General features: G+C 34.8%; 1 protein-coding gene across 10 annotated transcripts in view; it reads left to right on the top strand.

Annotated features, from left to right (window-relative positions):
* The window catches only part of ELP4 (elongator acetyltransferase complex subunit 4), a 273117-nt gene that overhangs the window by 4456 nt on the left and 248860 nt on the right, over nucleotides 1-19801 (top strand). For 9 of the 10 annotated variants that reach the window (XM_084521280.1, XM_084521278.1, XM_084521282.1 and 6 more), the window contains exons 2-3: nucleotides 623-658; nucleotides 9926-10047. In XM_084521280.1, the coding sequence (XP_084377406.1) occupies nucleotides 623-658; nucleotides 9926-10047 (158 nt within the window). The remainder of the gene's footprint in view (nucleotides 1-622; nucleotides 659-9925; nucleotides 10048-19801) is intronic. The other variant, XM_084521277.1, reaches the window with a different exon arrangement.

Below are 19801 nucleotides of genomic sequence, written 5' to 3'. Positions count from 1 at the left end.
ACTCAAAAATACTTTAACAGTATTTTTTTCAGGTTTATTTTATTTTAAGAAGTGTCAGTCCAGCTCTTATTGGGTGAAATCATACCTGCCTTATTGTTTTGTCTATTTTCAGTAACACAACAAAAACTAGGCAGCCAGGATTTTGCCTGACTGACTTCAGTGGGGAATTTGTGAGCATCTTAGCAGGCCACTTTGTGTACGTGGTTCTTGGTACAAAGCAATATCACCTGGTAGTGATTGATATGGATGTACTTTGGAGAACGTTTACTCACTTGAGTCATCCAAGTAAAAATTCCCTGGCAGAGATCATAAGTCGTTATTGTAGGACTTGAGTATAGTTGCATAGAGCTCTGCAGGATCTTTTTTGCCATGACGATGATAGTACAGTATATTGTGAAAGTAATTGTAATGTGTAATATATAATTACATGTAATGTGTAATTATTTCATAATAGAGAATTGTAGGAAGTATTGCAAAGGTAATTAAAATGTTGTTCACTTTTGTATTTTTAAATTCCCTGTTATCACCTTTCTTTGACTTATAAACTAAGAAAACTCAATTGTTCTCTAACGTAGCATTAAAATGTAGTCTTACTCTCTTCTTCATTTTGTTTTCTTTCCAGGTGGAGGCTTAGCTGTTGGAACCCTTCTTCTTGTTGGTTAGTATAGAATATATAAATACAATATATCAGAATGTGGCTTATTCTGCTAATTTCAATATATTATTAAATGACCTGTCTTTTTATTGTGTATAAAAACCACACTTCCCATTTCTCTTTTAAATGCTATGGAGTTGCTGAATTAAAGCTTTTGAGCTATACCTCAAAAGAAAACAAGGATCTAAGTAGCACATAATGCAAGCTAGCTTCACAACTTGAGAGAGAGTCATTTCATCCTTCCCACTGTAACCTTCCTGATGTTCTGAAGTAGGCTTTTTACATCTAAGAAGTTAAGTCTGCTGATCACTTAAACAATATTACTAGAGATAATTTAAATTTCGCTGGTATGAAATATGTATGCAAAAACAAGGTCTTCATGCCTCTAGAAAAAGACACCAGCAGGCTGGCGGTTGTTCAGTCTTTCAACCTTAAGTAAGATGTAATCAGTAATTTTCAGTTATTTTCTGAAGGAGTAAAATTATGTGGTCCTAACATTTTACCTATCTTTACTTTCACTTTCAAATGACAACCATCACTAAGGAGACCGGTCTTTAACTTCACCTGCCTTTGTGTCTCCGTTTGTAGATTGGGTCATGATATTTTGAACTGTTACAACGTTTCAAATAATTTTAACACTGAAGAATATAACAGTGAAATACGGAGAGGGCTTATCTGAGTTCTCTTCTAGACAATATTGGGGTTACATCATGTTATCTTTGGCTAGTATAGGGTTTACATGAACCTGTCCTAGAAATTGAACAGTGTTTTCAGTTTCCCCATGAGAAAGGTTATGTTATGTCTTGTTACTGTAAGGCTAGTTCTTATTTCTACATTTTAACTATCATTAGAGGCTGTTTAGAGACAGATGTTGCTGTCTTTAGTGAATCTTAGAAAATCTCAATTTTTAAATAAAAATCTATAAACTGCTGTATGTTGTGATGCAGATCGAAGTAATTTGAATAGTTGTCTGACAGAAAAAGTTCACTGACATTACCTGATTTCATATAGGTTACCACCTGTCTAATGGCAACCATTTAAGTTCAAATTTTTTGAGAATTGGTACAGCAGTTCGCTTTTGGTAAAAGAAGTTGTCCAAATCCTCCTCTCTCTTCATGGCTTTGCAGTCCTCTTCCTTGAGCTGGTACTAGTGCTTTTCAATTCTTTGCTGAGATGATTCAGCTCTCTAAGCATACAAAAAACTGATCTGGTTGAAGTGGAGACTTTTGTCTTGGCTTAGTGACCAGAGTTAATATGTGAGATGTGTACCAGAGCTGGTACAAGGGGAAGAGGAGAACTGAAGAGTCAGAACTAGAAGAGAGTATTTGGCCTTTCTTGAGGAAGAGAATACCAATTAAGCTTAATTTTCTTATGACATTTCACCCACCTTTATGTGAACTCAGGGGAAATGTTAAAAATGTTATGTCTTAACTGCTTTAAGAGATCTTTTCTGACACAGTTTGAGAAGAGCTGCAGTCTTTCTATGGTCAGAAGGAGGAAAAAGTTAGAACCTATCATATTTTTCAGAGATCACAGATTATGAAACTTCTTGTCTTGTCTTCCCATGATATTCATTGTCCCTGTCAGTAGAACTGGCTCATATCAAGTGAATCTTCTGTCTATAAAATTGACATGAAACAAAAGAAGTTGGTTCTTTACACAGTATGCAGTTAAGTAGCGGAATTATCTACCGTAGAGTGTTGTGAAAGAAAACAAATAATAATAATAATTAAAAAATAAATAAATCATGCTATCAGTGGGAAAGTAGGCAACTTCATGGAACAGAAAGCAGTTTGGATTACTAAGTACATGGATACCAAGCCTGGTTTGGGAAGTCCTTGAGCTACTAACAGTGCGAGGCTGAGCAATCGAAGCACCGTATTTGCTTGTTCAGTTCTTATTACCCTATCCTAAACATCTGCTTTTGCCTACTGTTGAGCATAGGGTTAGATATCCGCTTCACCTGACCTAAATGGCACCAGATGAAGTGAATACAAAAGGTGGTGACCTTGCTGTTCTAATGAAAGAGATGCCAATACTCCGTGATTTGAAAATGATAGGATTCTTACCTGGATGGTTTTTGTGTTTGTTTGTTTTTTCCTCTGAGTGCATGACTGTTTATTTGTGATCTGCTATTAAGCTTAGCTTATGGAAACGTGAAGGAGAATTTCACTTTTAGATTTGAAAACTATTTTTTTTTCCAAAATAAAACTTTCCATATGTTATTTTGAAACGTGTAATTATATACCAAAAGTCTTGAAGGGAGAACTATATTTATTCATGACTCATTAGTCTAAAAACTTTTAGACTAATTTTTAAAGTTGGTGCAGGCAAAATTGTAGCTGCATTGTTAGAATATCCTGTCAATACACACAAAAAAATCTGTCATGAGATTAGTCTAGGCAAGCTTAATATTATACAGGATTGAAGCTGTCAGCGATAAACCTCCTAGGAAGATCTTTCTGCGTTGTACTCCAAGTGTTATAAAAAGGTTAAATTCTTCTCCCCTCCCTTCAACATTCTCTAAGGCAAGAATAAATTGCATTACTTTTAGCTTAGCTCCCTTTACAAATTAAATGCTCATCTTCATTATTTGACACATTATCTTGGTTAATTTAACCAAATAATAGTAGATTCAGGATATTAAAATATTTATTTTAACAGTTGTGTTCTGGAGACGTAGTAATGGCACAGGTTACTGGATGTGACTGTAAAGTAATGTTTGAAATATAAGTGCTCAATTTTTTTAAATTCAAATCATAATAATAAGCATCATGATTTCAATTGATTTCAATTGAACTTCTATAGTATGTTCTTTTGACAGTGTTTTATTTATATGAAAATTAGAGAGTTGAGGTACATGATTATCTTACGCAAGATACTAGAGGAACCTGAAACTTACTGGGTTTTGTTCCTATAGTAAGATTTAATTATTATTTTTTTTAACTGGTACTCTAATTTCAAGAGAGATTCCTGTACTGGGTTTATAAGAAGCGGTCAAACTGGCACTCTGACTCTTGAGTGAAATGGAATTTGAACGCTACCCAGACAGTTTGCTCAACACCAATGTGTGACCACTTGTTGGCTCTTTCACCTTAAACTGCTCCAGCAGATTAGCCTTATGGAAGAGTCTCCCCTTTCAAAACAAACAAATAGTGTAGCTGCTGATTAAACAAACTCCTTTCCTCCCGCTCCCCAGTGTGCTTAGAGCTGCTGTTTCGCCACCCTTAGGAAGAGTTTTCAGAACAATGTGGTTTGCATTCTGCATAGTGAGTTACGGTGTGCTCAGATAGGGCTGTCCTGGGTACCCTATCGGAGCCTGTTCCTACATACCTTTGAGATGCTGTAGCTTTGACAAGGTCATTGATGGCTAAATGTTTTAAAGATTATCAGTAGGAGGGTTTTTGTTAGTAGCTGAGGTCAAGTATAAAAAGTTAAAGTTGTTTGGTTAAAAGCAGGTCCATACCTGTGCGTTCGAAGCCCTGCAGCAGTTTCAGCTACTTTAATTAGCTATTTTTATTTTTGTTAGACATGCAATTTAACCTGACTGGTAAGAGCTCTCTTCACTTGTCAATATAATTGAATTTATCATCTTTTTTAAAATTGAAAAAGATAATCTCCAGAGAGGTGCAAAACAGTGATTTTCCAAATATAATTATACAAAATACAAGTTAATCAGAATTCACCTTTCTGAAATGTGGCCAAATGCCAAATATTGTAACTTGTATGTTTGACAACTCAGTGTTGGCATGTGCTAATTAAATGCAAGTGACACAGAGTATATCCCCTCAGGGTTAGTAAATGTGGACATTAGTAAAGTATCTTTAAAATGGAATTTCAGATTATTGAAATAATCGCATCTTATAACCTGCAGCAATTCAGAGAAATGTTTCGTAGCTACAGAAAGACTCACCTGAGGTCACAGTACTATGCTGTAGAGCTATCTGGTGAAAAAAATGATCAATACTGATAGGCTATGACAGGCTTTTGGCAGCTCTAGGGCAACCTGTCTAGGCTTTGTAAAGAGGGGAAAAAAAGCTATCTGTACGTTACATTGCTGCAGTCTTATTTTTTCACCTTATAGCTCTGATCTTTGTAAGTAATTAAGCTACAAATTATCTCTGGAGTTTTTCAAAGACCTTCGTGTCATTCAATATACAGATGTTTAAGAGTTAGTTGTTACAAACATGATCCATGCATCTTTGTTGCCTTATGGTGACTTTTGTTCCCCTTCAAGTTGCAGCGCTTCTCCTCCATCCCACCCTTGGAACACAAACACCTCTGGTGCAGGGGGAGCACTTAGGGCTAGGGATTTTTTTTTTAATTCTTGATGCCACATGCTTAGACATAAATTTCCATAATTACGTGAGATTTTTGTCCTTAATGATTATATAAACTGTCTGGTTACAGTGCCTCACACATATCTGCTCTCTTTGTTTTCTGTGCTCCAGCTTAACTCCAGTATCTTAAAATTTGGTATCTAATTCCATGACCCACTGATTCCTGCTAGTCCCACAGACAGTCCATGCACAAAGGTGTTGAGCACGTCTTGTAAGTGTTCAGTAACCTGTACGGTATAGGGGTGAGAGAAGCCAGAAATAGGAATTGGTCTTTATCCTTTGTTTTCGACGTGGCTGTATGCTGGAATTCATTGTGCTGATACTGACAATACTGCATTTTCTTCATAACTGTTTTGGCCATGAAAGCATGCTGTTGTGGAAAGAGGCCTCCAGATAACGGTCAAAATAAAGTATTTTATTTATGTCCTTAATCTGCGCGATCAGAAAAGGTTTTGTCCCGGAGACAATATACATAACTTCTAGGTAAATGATCTCTTTTCCTTGTATAGTTTTACGCTTCACTAGTTACTCACCTGCTACTTAGCTATAGAATACTCTTTGTTCAGAAAGAATCGGAGAAAGCTGTGGACTGTTGTGTGACTTGTGGTGACTGGACCCAGAAAAGAGTCTGCAGCTGCACGAGTCTCGTTTGTCTGCGCGCCTTGTTAGCTAGAAGTGAAGTTCACAATGAAGGCTGCTGACGGGACAGCCATTTAGTACAGAGGCTAAGAATAAAGATTTGGGCCAGGCTTGTCTTAAGTTTCTTGGCTGACTAAAATACACTTAATGTTAGTTCCTACCCGTATAGAAAGGAGGTAGTTCTTCTGGATGTGTGTGTAATTTGGAAAAATAAAGATAACAGTCAAGCATTTATCCTAGCCATCAACGAGTAAGTCCAGGAGTTATCAGAAAACAAAAATCCTTGAAAGCATTTTGCCCACTTTACCTATGAAAATAATCAGTGAGCTACTGAAATACCTGTGCTAAATGATTTGTTTGTTTATTTAGAAAAAGAAAGCTGTACTCCTCTGGTTTTGAATAGCAATGTAACTGTTGAATCCAGGGTACAATGGATGCTATCAGAAAAGCCCCATATGGGTGCACTTTAGATCTTTTGAATACCACAAAAGTTTAGTGACCTAGAAATGAATCAATAAAAAGCCATCCTCTATGTGACAAATTGAAGAACTGAGGGATTCTTACAGATGCATTGACTTTAACAATTCAAGATACACTGTTTGTAAAGGCTTTCTGAGACACATTTAATCCTTTGAGTACTGTAGCAGACTATGAGGTGTTTTATATTTAGATCACTCTCCAATAGTTCATTTTCATGTTTTCACTGTTAAGTTTACTGTTAAGAAAGTTGATGTAAGAAGACAAGAGGAAAGGCTAGTGCTAAAATGCTTCTTCACACTGAACAACGTTTTTAATTTGCTAATGTGAAAGCTCCTCATTGCTTTGCAAAAGGAGGTTTGGAAGGGCATGGCAGGGTAAAAACCTCTTCAGTCCTGTTAGATTAGAAATAAATCTAACGCTCAAATTATAATCTTGGGCAAGTCAGTGGAAGGGTTTATTTCCTGTTCCCCACCACTTCGTATACATATAAAAAATATTCTTAACTACTACAGTCTCATTCCCTCTAAGTTTAGTTACGTAATCATCAATGCACAGTATGATTTCTTACATTTATCCAGTTTTACAGAGTTTCTATGTTATGTTTGGCACATAACTGACCATGCTGTTTACTTCCTAAGGAATAATTAATATTAAAAATGATGATCCAGAGAGACTCTCTGTATAGTTGCAAACACAAACCCAACCTAAAAATGCTTTGATTAAATGGGATATTGGCTCATACTCTGGTAAATGTGAGTTAAATCCTGTCCGTATGCAGTGCAGCTTGGTGTTTGTGTGCTCCAAATGATGAAGAAGGTGAACTTTAACCTATACATGAAAATCAAGTTTTGTGATTTGTCAAGATGTGGTAAATATTGTGTGAGGATTCTTCCAGAATGCCCGACTTATGTCCCTTTTCTTCTTTTGTTCAAAGGGAGGGAGGTCTAACAGTATTGCCTCCACTGACATCTGCTGCAGCGATTACATGGGAGGCTTGGTGACCTCTTAGGTAGCTCAGACATACTTTTTATTTTTTGAAAAAATAGATATCATGCTGTCACTTTACTGATTTGCAAGTGGCTTTGGTTCTTAAACTGAGAGCTTCATAGATGGAAATTAGCACATGGAAGTCTATATTCCATAATGTATAGCTGTAAAGAGCTGTGGGTGGGAACCATATATGTCCCTGGACTCCAGTTACAAAGAAGAACCACTCCAGTTATGTTTGTGTTGTTGGTTTGTTGTTTTTTTTTTTTCCTCTTTTTGAAGCAATTTAAGGGCTAGGTAGGTTTCAAATAATACGTTTAACAAATAATACTGTAATACTTCTTAAAAACTTTAGTTGGTGTCAGTTCTACTCTTTGCTTCCCCGGTTGGGATTGGGTTTTATCTGAAATGAGCCTTTTGTCTCCATCCTAGTCTCACAAGGATCAACATCCTCAAGTCATGGCACAATCTATGGACCTGAATCACTAGGAAAACACTTCTTTGGTATCTTTATTAATCACTAAATAGAATAAAGGAAGCTAGAGTAAACTATATAAAGTATTTAATGGCTCTAAACTTTCAAGGAAATAAGTTTGTAATTCTGTAATTCTTTTAGAAATTTCACCAGTTCTGGTGAAATTTTAACAGGAAACAACAGTAAGCATTTGTGAATATTGCACTTCTCACAGTACTGATCTGTCCATATTCTTCACTAGATTGTTATTTTTGGAAAGAGAAATGTGCCACTTTTATGTTAATATGTTACTGGAAGTGGATCAGAAGGCTAGTATGTCCTGCTAAGCAGGTTAACAGTCTCAAAGGTAAACGAAAGAATATAATCTGGGTTCTTAAATCCCTTAGATTACAATAAGTTGCATGCATCAATGGCTAGTAGTAGTAGGAATAGTGTTGTAATTATTGTACTCCCTTGGGTTTATTTCTCTGTCAGAAAATGATGGTTTACAGTTGCTTTTAATTAATTTCTTTTTCAAACAGAATTCTTTTTTCATGGTTTTAATGAATGAGAAACTTTATAAAAAATATTTCTACTTAACAACAAAGTCAGTAATCTTGGAAGCTGAAGGGATTATTGTGTAGAAGGAGAAGAAAGAAATGAAACAATTAATTTTTGCCAAATTAGTAGTGTATACCTTTTAACATTTAAAAAAAAAAAAAAAAAAAGAAGAAGAAAAAGACAAGGTATCTCGCATACTAAATCTGAGAGTGAAATGACAAGCAAGGAAATAAATTGTGTGTTGCCCGATGTCCCATGGAGAATAGGGAGTTTTTCTGGTAGAACTCTTCCTTCCCCAGTGAATTTGAAAATTTCAAATTTTGAAATTTACCAATTTCCGTGTCTTGTTAATCTAAGCACTGAAAGTGGCAGTGTTTGTGTATGGGATCAGGAGCATTGCAGTGAAACGCTATTTTTCTGGGATTTGCTTCTTAAGTTTCCTCATTTCTTTTAGGCTCTTTCTCCTTTTCAGATGTACACATTCTTTCTTCATTTTTCCCTACCACACCTCATTTGTTCCCTTTGATTGCTAAGCTCCAGAATGTGCCATTCTGGTACATATCAAAATGGTAGTATCCTCATTCCCCCACCCCACTTTAGATATGAATGGCAGCTTTCTCATTTTCAGCTTTTGTTTTTGGTTTTATGAATTATATTTTAACGTTTTCACGTGTGATTCATAATAGGGAGGAAATTGTTTCCAAGTTACACAAACAATGGATTAGGAGTCTTGTTAGTTCTGCATAAAGAAAATTTACCTAATTGGCATGATCTAAAATTTTACTGTATTAATCAGATTATTATACTGTCAGGAATGTGTTGTGCTAGCTGTTAATATTGCTATAACTTTTTCTCTATCTCCTAAAAGTAGAGAACATCCAAGATGGTTCAAATTTCAGAAGTTATTTACTCATTCACTTCCCCCATAGTTTTTAGTTATGCTAAACTTAATTGCATGAAGCTCATTAAGACATTCTGATTCTAATAATTTCTGATAGTTAACTTGCAACAAAGACGCTGATGGAAATGTTTGCCTTCCTGCAGTCAGTGGGAGTTCGTATGTTGGTTTCAGTGGGCTAGTATTCACTACGTCTGCTAACAATAATTTTCTCACCTCTTAAACTGCAAGTTCAGTTGTCTTTTGAATGTGTTCATGTTTTTGCTCTGGATAGATTGCAAAAATGGCATTGCAAATGGTTTTTCAGCCAATTGAATTTTTTCTATTGAAGACTTGCATTATACAGATTTGCTGGATTTTCTTTTTTTTCTTTCAATATTTTGCTGTTGCCTATTTTTGTAGTTCTTAAAGCTTTGAAAGAAATACTGATGTAAGAATGTCTCTATAAGAAGTGTTAGCTTTAGTTTTAGCGTATCTTATATGACCACATTTTGAAAAACATCAATTCATAGATATTTTAAGCAAGTTGATTAATACTTTAATATATACATAAAGAATATAAAGATAACATAGGTCTAAGAAATGAACAAAACTGCTTCCCATTGAGCCATGATTTTGGTAAATCAATCTTGGTTGACACTATGGGAAAACTTGTTATGAAGACAGTACCATTGCTGTATCCCATCCATACTGTAGAATCAACTAAATGATTAAAAACTATATCTTAGGCTTGAAAAATTAGGAATCAAGTGTTGTTTTAAAATTTTCAGATTCATATTTTACCTACTATCTCAGTTCTACAGTACATATTCTAGGAGGTAGACCAAAAGAGGGCTTTTATAGTGTTGTGAAAATAGAGACTGTTCTACCTAATAAAAAAAGAAAAATCCCAACCATTTTTGTTTCCACAGAGGAAGATAAATATGGTGTTTACTCCAATTTGTTGTTCAAGTATTTCCTTGCGGAGGGAGTTGTCTGTGGACACGACTTGTTTGTTGCTTCTGCTATGGAGCCTCCTGACAACATCTTAAAGGTAAAGACTCATAGCTTTTGACTAATAAAGTGCTAATTTCTTGATGTATTTAAATACATTTTAAAGTGTATATATTATATTTTAACAAATGAATTAATCTTGGTGATCCACAGGAATGGGTTGGGAGTCTTTACGCTAGCCAGATTTGGGAATTAAATTTAGCTTGCTGGCTTGCCTCTATAAACAGTGAAGTAAGATCTTCTCAAGGATCAGTCTAGGGGCCTACTTATCCGTCATTTAGATCGTGGAAGAAACACTGCAGTTTAGCTGGCTAAACTGAATGGTTTGTATAAACCCAACTGTTTTCTTTCTGTGATAGGTAGCTGGAAACTGTAGTTAAGCTGTTTCCAGTATATTAGGGAGGGTGGGGAAACAGCGTACAAACTGTGTAGATATTTCTTGTAGAAAAAGAAAGAGTAGCATTTATCATCTTTCAGTACATCTTCCTTTACGCATGCTTTTCATTCTGACTGTCTTTTTTCTACCAGGAAATATGGTCATTCTTGCATCAGGTCACATAAAAAGGTTTCTTCCAGACTTTTGTGAACTCTTAATGAAGCACTGATATTTTCCATTATCAGAAAATTATACAAGGGAAAAAATCCAGTCAATACTGTTAAAAAAAGCTGAGGATAATCTTAAATTATGAGGATAATCTTAAAAAAATGATTAAATATTGTATATCTTTCTAAGGCTGCTTTTTTCTAATATCAAAAGTAAAATACAATTTTCTGGTTGCTTCTGCATCAAGGGTCATCTGACTGTTTTCTTCAGAATCTTCAAAGGCTATTTCTGATCAAAATTACTCCTTTTTTCGTTCCTTACCTAGTGATGGTGGTTTTTGTGCTTCATCTGTTCATTATGTTCTTCAGTATTCATGAAAAAATATATTCTTACTGAAATTATATGCTTGTGGTTAGAAAAATCTATTTTTTTATGTTCTTGAAACTAAAAATTTCATTCCTAAATGAATACTTATTATGATTTGTTCTTGTCTTTTATAATATAACCTAAACAAATAGGCTAGAATTTTATTGTGAATTATGAATTTTATAAGAATTTGTGCTTTTTATAAAAGTAGTTGTTTTTAAATAATTGATAATCAAGTCATTGACTGGCTGCCCATACAATACGTGGTCATTGCATTTGTTGTTCTCATTAAAATTAAATTAGTCAAATGAATATTTTTATTGCATGGTATTAAATGTCTTAAAATAGACCGGCTAACATGCATTTCATTCTTCTCTCATTCACCTTGAAATTAATCATTTATAGCATGTCACATTTTTCCTGGTTCCTGTTTATTATGCTTTTGCTAGTCAACAGACATTGTTACTTACCTCCATCCTTCTTGTACCAGTTGGAGTTTCTGGTCAGTTAGTCTGATGCTGTTTAGTGAGCTCAGTTGTCTGATTTTTGCAGTAAGTTTTCCTTATTTCCTTATTTCACTAGGTAATAATACTGCATTCCTTTGTTGTAACTCCATAATGGTGTTACTAAAAGTGATTATAAAAGGATAGACAATGTTAGTACAGGAAAGTTCAGGGACACGTAATTTTGTCTCGTTTTCTTTCTCCGTTTGTGTGTTTACATATCCAACAGTATTGTCTACGTTTACTACTCTTACCTTGACTGTTCAACCCTTCCTTTGCTTACAGCAAGGCACAATAGAGTCGATTTCTCTGATTTGTATTGCTGTCTTGAAATTGCTTCAGTGAAGTAACCCTGTAATACATCAGGCATCAATCTAGAAAATTACGAGCTTTCACACTTGGCAGGCTTAGGCACTTCTTGAAAAGCTAGTATGTATTGCCTAAAAAGATGATATTGCAACACCTGGAAGAGTTGATCTAAGACTGGCATTGGCCACAGTTAGGTCTACAAATCATAGAAGCAGCTTTCCCTAAGACTACTTTAATTGATCTTTAAAGGAGAAGACCTTCAGGTGCTTCAAGAAGTTCTCTTCTATTGTAAAAGTGAAGTTCAAGTCAGGTTTTTAAGGCAACATATCTGACTGTTGAATAACATTGCATTTCATTTTTTGAGATTAGTAATTAATTTATTTTCAGTATCTGAATGGACTGTATGCTTTGCTGGAAAGGCAACATGAATTTGGTACATATCAACCTGAATTACATACTTTGTGCTTGTTTTTTATTTTATAACATTCAGGTATGGATTCAGTGTATTCTATAGCTAGTTTTCTAATGAATTATTTTACATAAAGACAGTTCTTTATCCGCCTTATGTCTTTGTGTGGTCACTCTATTTATAATTCTCTGCTGAGATGCCATAATTGCCCTATTCTAATTTTATGATGTGATTGGAAGTTTCTTGAACCTATAACCAAGACAAATATTGCTGGTAGTAGGAAGGGGAAAAGACATTCTTATAGACCATAATTATCTTGAAATTGTGTATAACTAAAAGACAAGCAGAGGATAAAAAGCCCTGATCAGCTGCCTAAGATATATTATATTACCACCCACCAATTTATCCATCATCCTTTGAAAACATATTCATGCCTTTTGTAGTCAAAGCTCCTTCAGGAAATTGGCATTAAGACGTAATGCTGAAAAATTATACACCTCTGGTAAAACCTACAGAACTGTATACATGCTGTTTTTAGAAAGTATTTTAAACATTTGAGAGCATTTTCTGTTCAATCTATATTCTGCAGCAAAAGATAACTTTTTACTATAAGGGCATAAATAGTGGGAATTGGATACCATAAAAGAAATAGCATGGTATAATTCTGTGATAGATCATAAAACAAAACTGATTGCATAGGTAAATGGAAAGCAAGTTCAATAATAATGTTTCCTTCAGTCATTTTATATCTTAACATTCCATTTTCAGTACAAAACTTTGTTTAGACTGCAAATTATGAAAAGCTGTTATGTACTCAAGCTGAAAAACAAAGGGAAACTAATAAACAAAGGTGTTCTTTTTTCTTGTCTCAATTTCCTTAGTTTCATTGGGTTTAGTGTCTATATATATATATATTTTTTTTTTTTTTTTAAATTAGCACTCTGAAATTCATGCCAACTATTTTGAAGTTGTATATGGTGTTTGTTTTTGAGAATGGAACACAAATTTGAGGATATGCTTATTAGAAGAATATGGCATAATAAGAATACAAATAAGAATAAGGATATGGCATGAAGCTGCAACAGGGGAGGGTCAGGCTGGGTGTTAGGAAAAGGTTCTTCACTGGGAGGGTGGTTGGGCACTGGAATGAGCTTCTTGGGGAAGTAGTCACAGCTCTGAGCCTGCTGGAGTTCAAGATACGTTCAGACAACGCTCTTGGACATATGGTTTGACTTTTTGGGTGGTCCTGTGCGGACACAGGAATTAGACTCAAATTTATGAAAGTTTTTTAAAAAAAAAAATTCCTACTGAACTGAAAAGTTCACTAAAACAAGAAAAGTATAATTTAAATATGTCATTTTGCTTAAGCCTGTTTGGTAAGCCTGAAAAAAGTTCTATCTCTGACAAGTTGGTTACACTGACCTGACCTGAAGAACATAAAATGCACACCTAACTCTTTTCCCAAGGAGAAGATGAATGCAGAAAGAACTAAGCAAAATTTATTTTTGTTATTTCCAGTGTCATTTAAGAAACAAACATGCAAAAAATATGTATTTTAATTGTATCAGTTGCAATATAATTTTCTGCATTACAACAACATTGCTATTAACTTGACACAAAAGTTATAAGGGTGTGAAAGGGTATACTGAGGGGGGAAAAAAAATCACTTGTTGAAAAGAATGAAATCCTTTTAAGCAGTACCCACACTGAGAACTCTCTAAAGTGTAAAGCTTTGTCTTTAACAAAAGTTTGGACCAATCTAATAAAAAGATTTTCCAGAAGCAGGGCAAATAAATGTCTAGCTTTGGTTTCAGGTTTCCTCTCTACCAATCTGTGGCTGCTTATTAGGATATTTTCTTTCATGATCTTATTAATGAAATGATAAGCTTGTTTTTAAACAGAGTTCTTACATAGGCTATTAAATTTATCAGAATTTTAGAAGTAGTAGTTTTTCAAAAACAGATGTTCAGGCTTCAGTACTAACTATTAGTACTAACTTCAGTACTAACTTCAGAACTAGCTATTTCACAAATCTATTAGGGAAGTTTGTAGAAATGATTTGCTCAGTTAGTCAACTGTGTCTTACAGTGCTCACCTCTAAGTGTGTTCATGAAAAATTTTGTTGGTGGTATTAAATCTGCTTAGGCTAGTGCATTATACACTGCAGTAGAGGTTGCAAAATTTTAAGTAAGGATGCTCCCATTTTTATTCAATATCTTCACGTTAGTTTTCTCAGTGTCTTGTTCTCCTTTTTGTTACATTTATCTTTTACTTAAACACTCCTGAATTGATACAGGAAATGCTGAAGAAAACGTCTAATATTCTCTTATGCATTTCTGGTTTTCAGCATTGTGAAATGCATGTGTAGTGGGAAAAAGTTGTAACAAAGAGTTGTGTGTCTTGACTGTAGGGTTTACTTCTATTTATGTGCTGTGGAGAATACATTCTCATGGTTTATAACAAAACAAAATGGTTAGACTACTTTCAGTTGCTCTGTTTTATGAAATCAAAAAGGTAAATTCTACTTTCTTTTTTCTCTTCATATAATTCTCATTGACATCTCTGGGTTGACATCCGTTTGGTGCTTTCGCATGCCAAAGAAAAATGTCCGTAGAACTAACAGCTTTACCTGGAGATGGAAATAAATTGTTGTGCAAGGGCCCCCTGAAAAAAATAAAAATCTGTATCCAGTCATTTGTGTTCTTTAACAATAGACCTTGTCCTCACAAGTGTTTACAATCAAAATAGAATCCTCCTCCCTTTTGGGAGTAGGGCCCTTTAAACTGACATTTATATAATACATTATTGAAAAGAAAATATTTACCCTTCCTAACTTACCATCTGGTGTCCTTGAAATACTAAAAATTAACATAATGAAAAAGAGCCTCAAATTCATGCGAGTTTAAACCATTTAAATATCATTGCAATTAAAAAGCAACAGTGAATCACTTTTTTTAAAATTTATTTCCCATGTTTCTTTAGCCAAACCTGTAATAATATTGCATTGCAAGATAGTTGCATAAAACCATGCAAACAGCATACTTATTGGTACAGAAACTGATAATGTTTAAAATTTTTAAGTACTATTAATTACACAGTTATCGAAACCCATAAGGATCAAAGGATTTTCTATAAGAGGGATTTCACATACAGCTTGGATTATGTTGCTAAATAATAGCACAGTAGTACTTCTTTAGCAATGTAAAATAGCTTAGAGAGGAGTATGATGCCTATAGTTGGTGTAATGCATTGGTAATTAAGAGGGTGTGAGGTTAAGCTTCATTAACTGCTGTGGGATTGTATCTTGGATTTTATTATCCCCTAGAGAACGTAAGAAGTGAGAGAGGTCAAACTGTTAGAATCTGATTTTGCTTAGTGCATCTGCCAAAACGAGGCAAGCAAAGTAATGTGGCTGCAAACACAGAAAGACCTGGATTGTTAGCAGATATGGATTGTACATCATTTCCTTTCTGTTCATTACACAGATAAAATATTTATTAACAAAACAGATTACTGCGTGTCTGCGTAAGTGTCATAAGTTTGGTTTGTAGGAGACAGTATTATTATAATCGGATTGTCATTTAGTATTAGCACTTTAGAATAACATTTTTTCAACATTATTTTTTCCTTTTAAAACAAGGCAACAAACTTCCTTCTGTTTTTTGTTTTTTTCCTTTCTGCATCTCCCTCTAGACACAGATGGATGCCCCAACCAAACCACACTTAATAACTTTAGCACGTCTGCTTTTTTGTATTTTCATGCTGCATAGCAAAGACTTGTATTTTATTTGACCTCAAAAAATGCTGTATTTTTTTATTATTTTTTTTAAACTGTTGCACTGCTACATGCTTTGGGGTTTTTTGTTTGTTTATTTTATGTACCTTATGAAAGATATGTCTTTTTTTAGCCTGGGAGAATATAACAGTTCTCAGGAGCTGACACGCTGATGCTACAAAATTGTCAGTCCCAAAGCTTTTCAAAGCTATATGATGTAGGAGCTGAGATGTTTTTAAGCAAAAACAGGGTAAATAGAGATTTTATGGGTTGATAAATCCACTCTGTTTCTTGGTCTTTTGTTTTTATAATGAGCACTTTTAGTTCCAAATTTTAGAAGCAACTTTTAAGTGTTTTAATAATCTTCTATGCTGAGATTCTGATTTTGATTCTAATAATATAAATTTATTTACTTAATCCTAAAGAGGCTCAGAATCTTTTTGGATTCAGGAATTATCAAAATGGAATTATCCTACTGATAACTTCAGGAGACTTTAAGTGTTTTTATATCTGATTGATAGAGAAGTATAGTTCTAAATCATCTATGTTTGAGTGAAACTTCTGTTAAAAAAAAAAAAAAAAAGCATTATTGCTTTTGTTTCTTTATTTGTAATGAATCTGGGAGAAAGGGAGTTGTGATAGTCTTTGAGCTAAAACTATTAAATCTTCTGCACCCAGATATTTTGAGGAAAAGTCCAGGCTTCATCATCTTTAAATGTCGCTCACTGAAGCCATGTCCTCAACTGCTCTCTATGTGAGTCCATTTCAGACATATTTTGGTATATTTGTGACAGAAGCACCTTGTGTTCTGGGGCTTGTCGGGCTGGTCTGCTTCACCCTTTCCATACCTCTTTTATTTTTCCTTTTCTTTAAAAAGAAACAAAACAATCTGAGAAATGATTAATGCTTTGTGATTCTCAGACAATAACAAAACCTCTCATGGTAATGAAAAGTTGTGAAGTATATATCCAACCAGCCAGCCTTTGTCTGTGAGAACAGGACATAGCTGTGTCCTGAGAGCTGGAGCCTTTCTCCTGCTTAGGTACTCTGTATCACTCAGATGTGGTCAGTTTTGTGAAGAGCTATGTCCTTAAAACAAAGAATAGCTTTTAATTTGAACAGTTGTCAGAAGAATGCATGTATGTTGGCTTTTCATCAGCAGAGATGTACCTTCAAACAGCATTATTTAACCTCTCTTTTATGCAGTTTAGTGTAAATATGGGGGAAAAAAAAGAGTAAATAGAAGCTGGGGTAATAGCGATGAAGTTACAATGCAAATCTGGAGGGAAAGAAATGTTACTAGTTCTGTTTGTGGATCTTTGTTTAAAACATATTTATGTTACAGGTAAACCCATACCATGAATAGGAATGGAACATTTCTCCTATTCATGCTTAAGAACAATATCTCAGCGTATTTAACCAAGTTAATACACCCAGCAGAGCTCAAGCAATTGGCCCTCAAAATACCAGACAGCTCCAAAGGCAGACTGCTCTTTCCAGATTGCAGCTAGATTATGTGAGAAGTTTACTAAGAGACAAAGTTCATAACGACCTCATGCAAGAATGATTCAGGATACGTTTGCTTTAGCATAATGTATTCGTTGGCGTAACAAATAATAAGACAGTGAAACCAAATAACCCCAGCGATGTTCTAAGTCTCGGTGTATTGCGTGAGTTTGTTTCTTGCATGGAGACAAAAACGCAGTGGCCTGAACTTGGTGCACCTTGGAGCATGCATGGTTCAACTAGGCAGAGCAGTTATGGGGTAAATGCCTTTTGGGAGGGAGCTGGGGAAATAAGAGTTGCTCTTGGTATGAGAGAGTTGTTCACGTGCTCCTGTCCTGTCTGCAGGGCAGCAAGGGACAAGACATAAAATGGACTTGAGCTGACGCATATGCTGCCACTGTACTGAGTCAGGGGATTCTTAAGTTGCTTTTCGTGAATTTAGTCATTTTTAGTAATTAATAATTTAGTCATTTAGTAATTTTTAAATGGTAGAACTTTTTGTTACATCAGAATAAAATCTCCTTTATTAAGTTACAAGTTAAATGAAGTCTATTAGAAAGGAATGGAAGCCTAGGAAGGTTTTCATCTCTGGCATCCGAAATCTTTACCAGCTTCAGGTGAAACCGTTTTTCCTTGATCTCTCAATCCACTGCATTCTTAGCACACTTCTGGCATACCACAGTGGCTAATTGCATTGTACTAATGCTGTGTCTCTACGTGATTGTTTTGGACTGAGCTGCTCAGGTGTCAACAGCTAGCATTGTAGTATTTGTAACGTCTCCCATTTGGCCCCGTGCCATGTAAGAAGGCTTTGTTCTGCATTTGACTGCAAGGCAGGAGCTTTTTTCAGTGTTGCATGAGAGTATTGAAAAAGCTTACACGTTCTCAGTAATACTTGGAGAAACTCTCATATCTTATTGTATTGACCTCTATTTTATTCCAGCATAAAACACAGTCGGGGTGTGAAACCTACAAAACCATTGTCTGCAATGATGTAAAAGCAAATGTGTACAGCTGAGTGTCCCTGTCCCAAACTTGTCAATTATTGTACAACAGCATAACAATATATAACTGATAGATATTTGCAGCGATTCTGGAGGAGGAAAATATTAAACGCATTTAAGAAAATATCAGCACTGTATTTCTCTTTAGTTACAATAAAGTGAATGGTAAAACACACCATTTCCTGAATTTCAGCTTTGCAGATGACATGAGAGCTGCCCAGTGACAGTCCAGAAGATGAGGTAGCAAGTGATTGTATCACTGGTGGGATCAGAAACAGTTCTCAGGGAGCTGGATGAAATGTATTTTATCCAAATAAAGGATAATATAAGTGTACGATTCAGGGAATAGATTTGAAATAATCCTGAATTTTGCACTTGGATATTTAACATTTTACTTTGGTACTTATTTTAATATTTAAGTTTAGTTCTTGCAGCATACATAAACACAACTCTGCTGATAGCAAGAGTTAACCAACATACTTGGAAATACAGGCTAGTTAATCAACCAGGGTTTTTTAACATACAGTTCTGGTTCATCCTTTAGGAAGGAATTCTTTCAGTTAGGAAAGTAGATAATTTAAACTATTATATTTTTTGTTTCCTTAATGAAAAATAAGGAACTTTGCTTTTGAATAGGGAAATATGAGCTTCTACAAGGCTTTTGCAGTTCATACGCAGAACCAAAGTAAATAAGCTAAAATTATTTGCTCAAAGGTGCATCTTCTGCCTAGCTGCTGAAGTGCAGACATACAGTTCTATTTCTACAACTTTACTGAAGTATTTACACAGAAGTTTTCTTAGCTTTCGTTAGCTGTTATCTCAAAGGGTGTATCCCATATTTAGATCAAGATTATTCTTCTAGGACAGTTTTCAAATTTCTTTTAAGTCCCCATAACTAATATTGTCTAAGAGATACTGATGAGCTCTCAGTATTTTGAATCATTGCGACCAAACCTCAGTTTTCTCTCTCGAGACTTCTTAATGAAATCTTAGTGTTTTTTTTTTTTTTTAAATGAGTATGTTTTTGTTTTGATCTATTTGAAGCAGATAAAGAGTTTCTGCGCCATCCAGTTTACACAGATGGGTGATAAAGGTGGGTCCAAAAACTTGGCTGCATTTCATTCATCTACTAGGTGTAGAAGCACAATGCATTAATACTGTGCTTCATATCCACCTATTGCTTTGTCAGCAGCACAACTAAGGTGGAAAACAAAGTTTGTAATAAAACATTAACCCTAATCCAGGCCTAAGTCAAACTTACAATTCTGTCCTCCTAGGACCGTTAAATCCACCTGTGTGCAATGCTTTTTTAAGATAGAAATGTTTGCATTTGAAACTTTTAAAAATTCCACAATTAAATGTGTCCCTTCTGTTTGCT

The sequence above is a fragment of the Aythya ferina genome, assembly GCF_964211825.1.
Source record: "Aythya ferina genome assembly, chromosome: 5".
NCBI lineage: Eukaryota > Metazoa > Chordata > Aves > Anseriformes > Anatidae > Aythya > Aythya ferina.
This window is presented reverse-complemented; position numbering and strand designations above follow the sequence as displayed.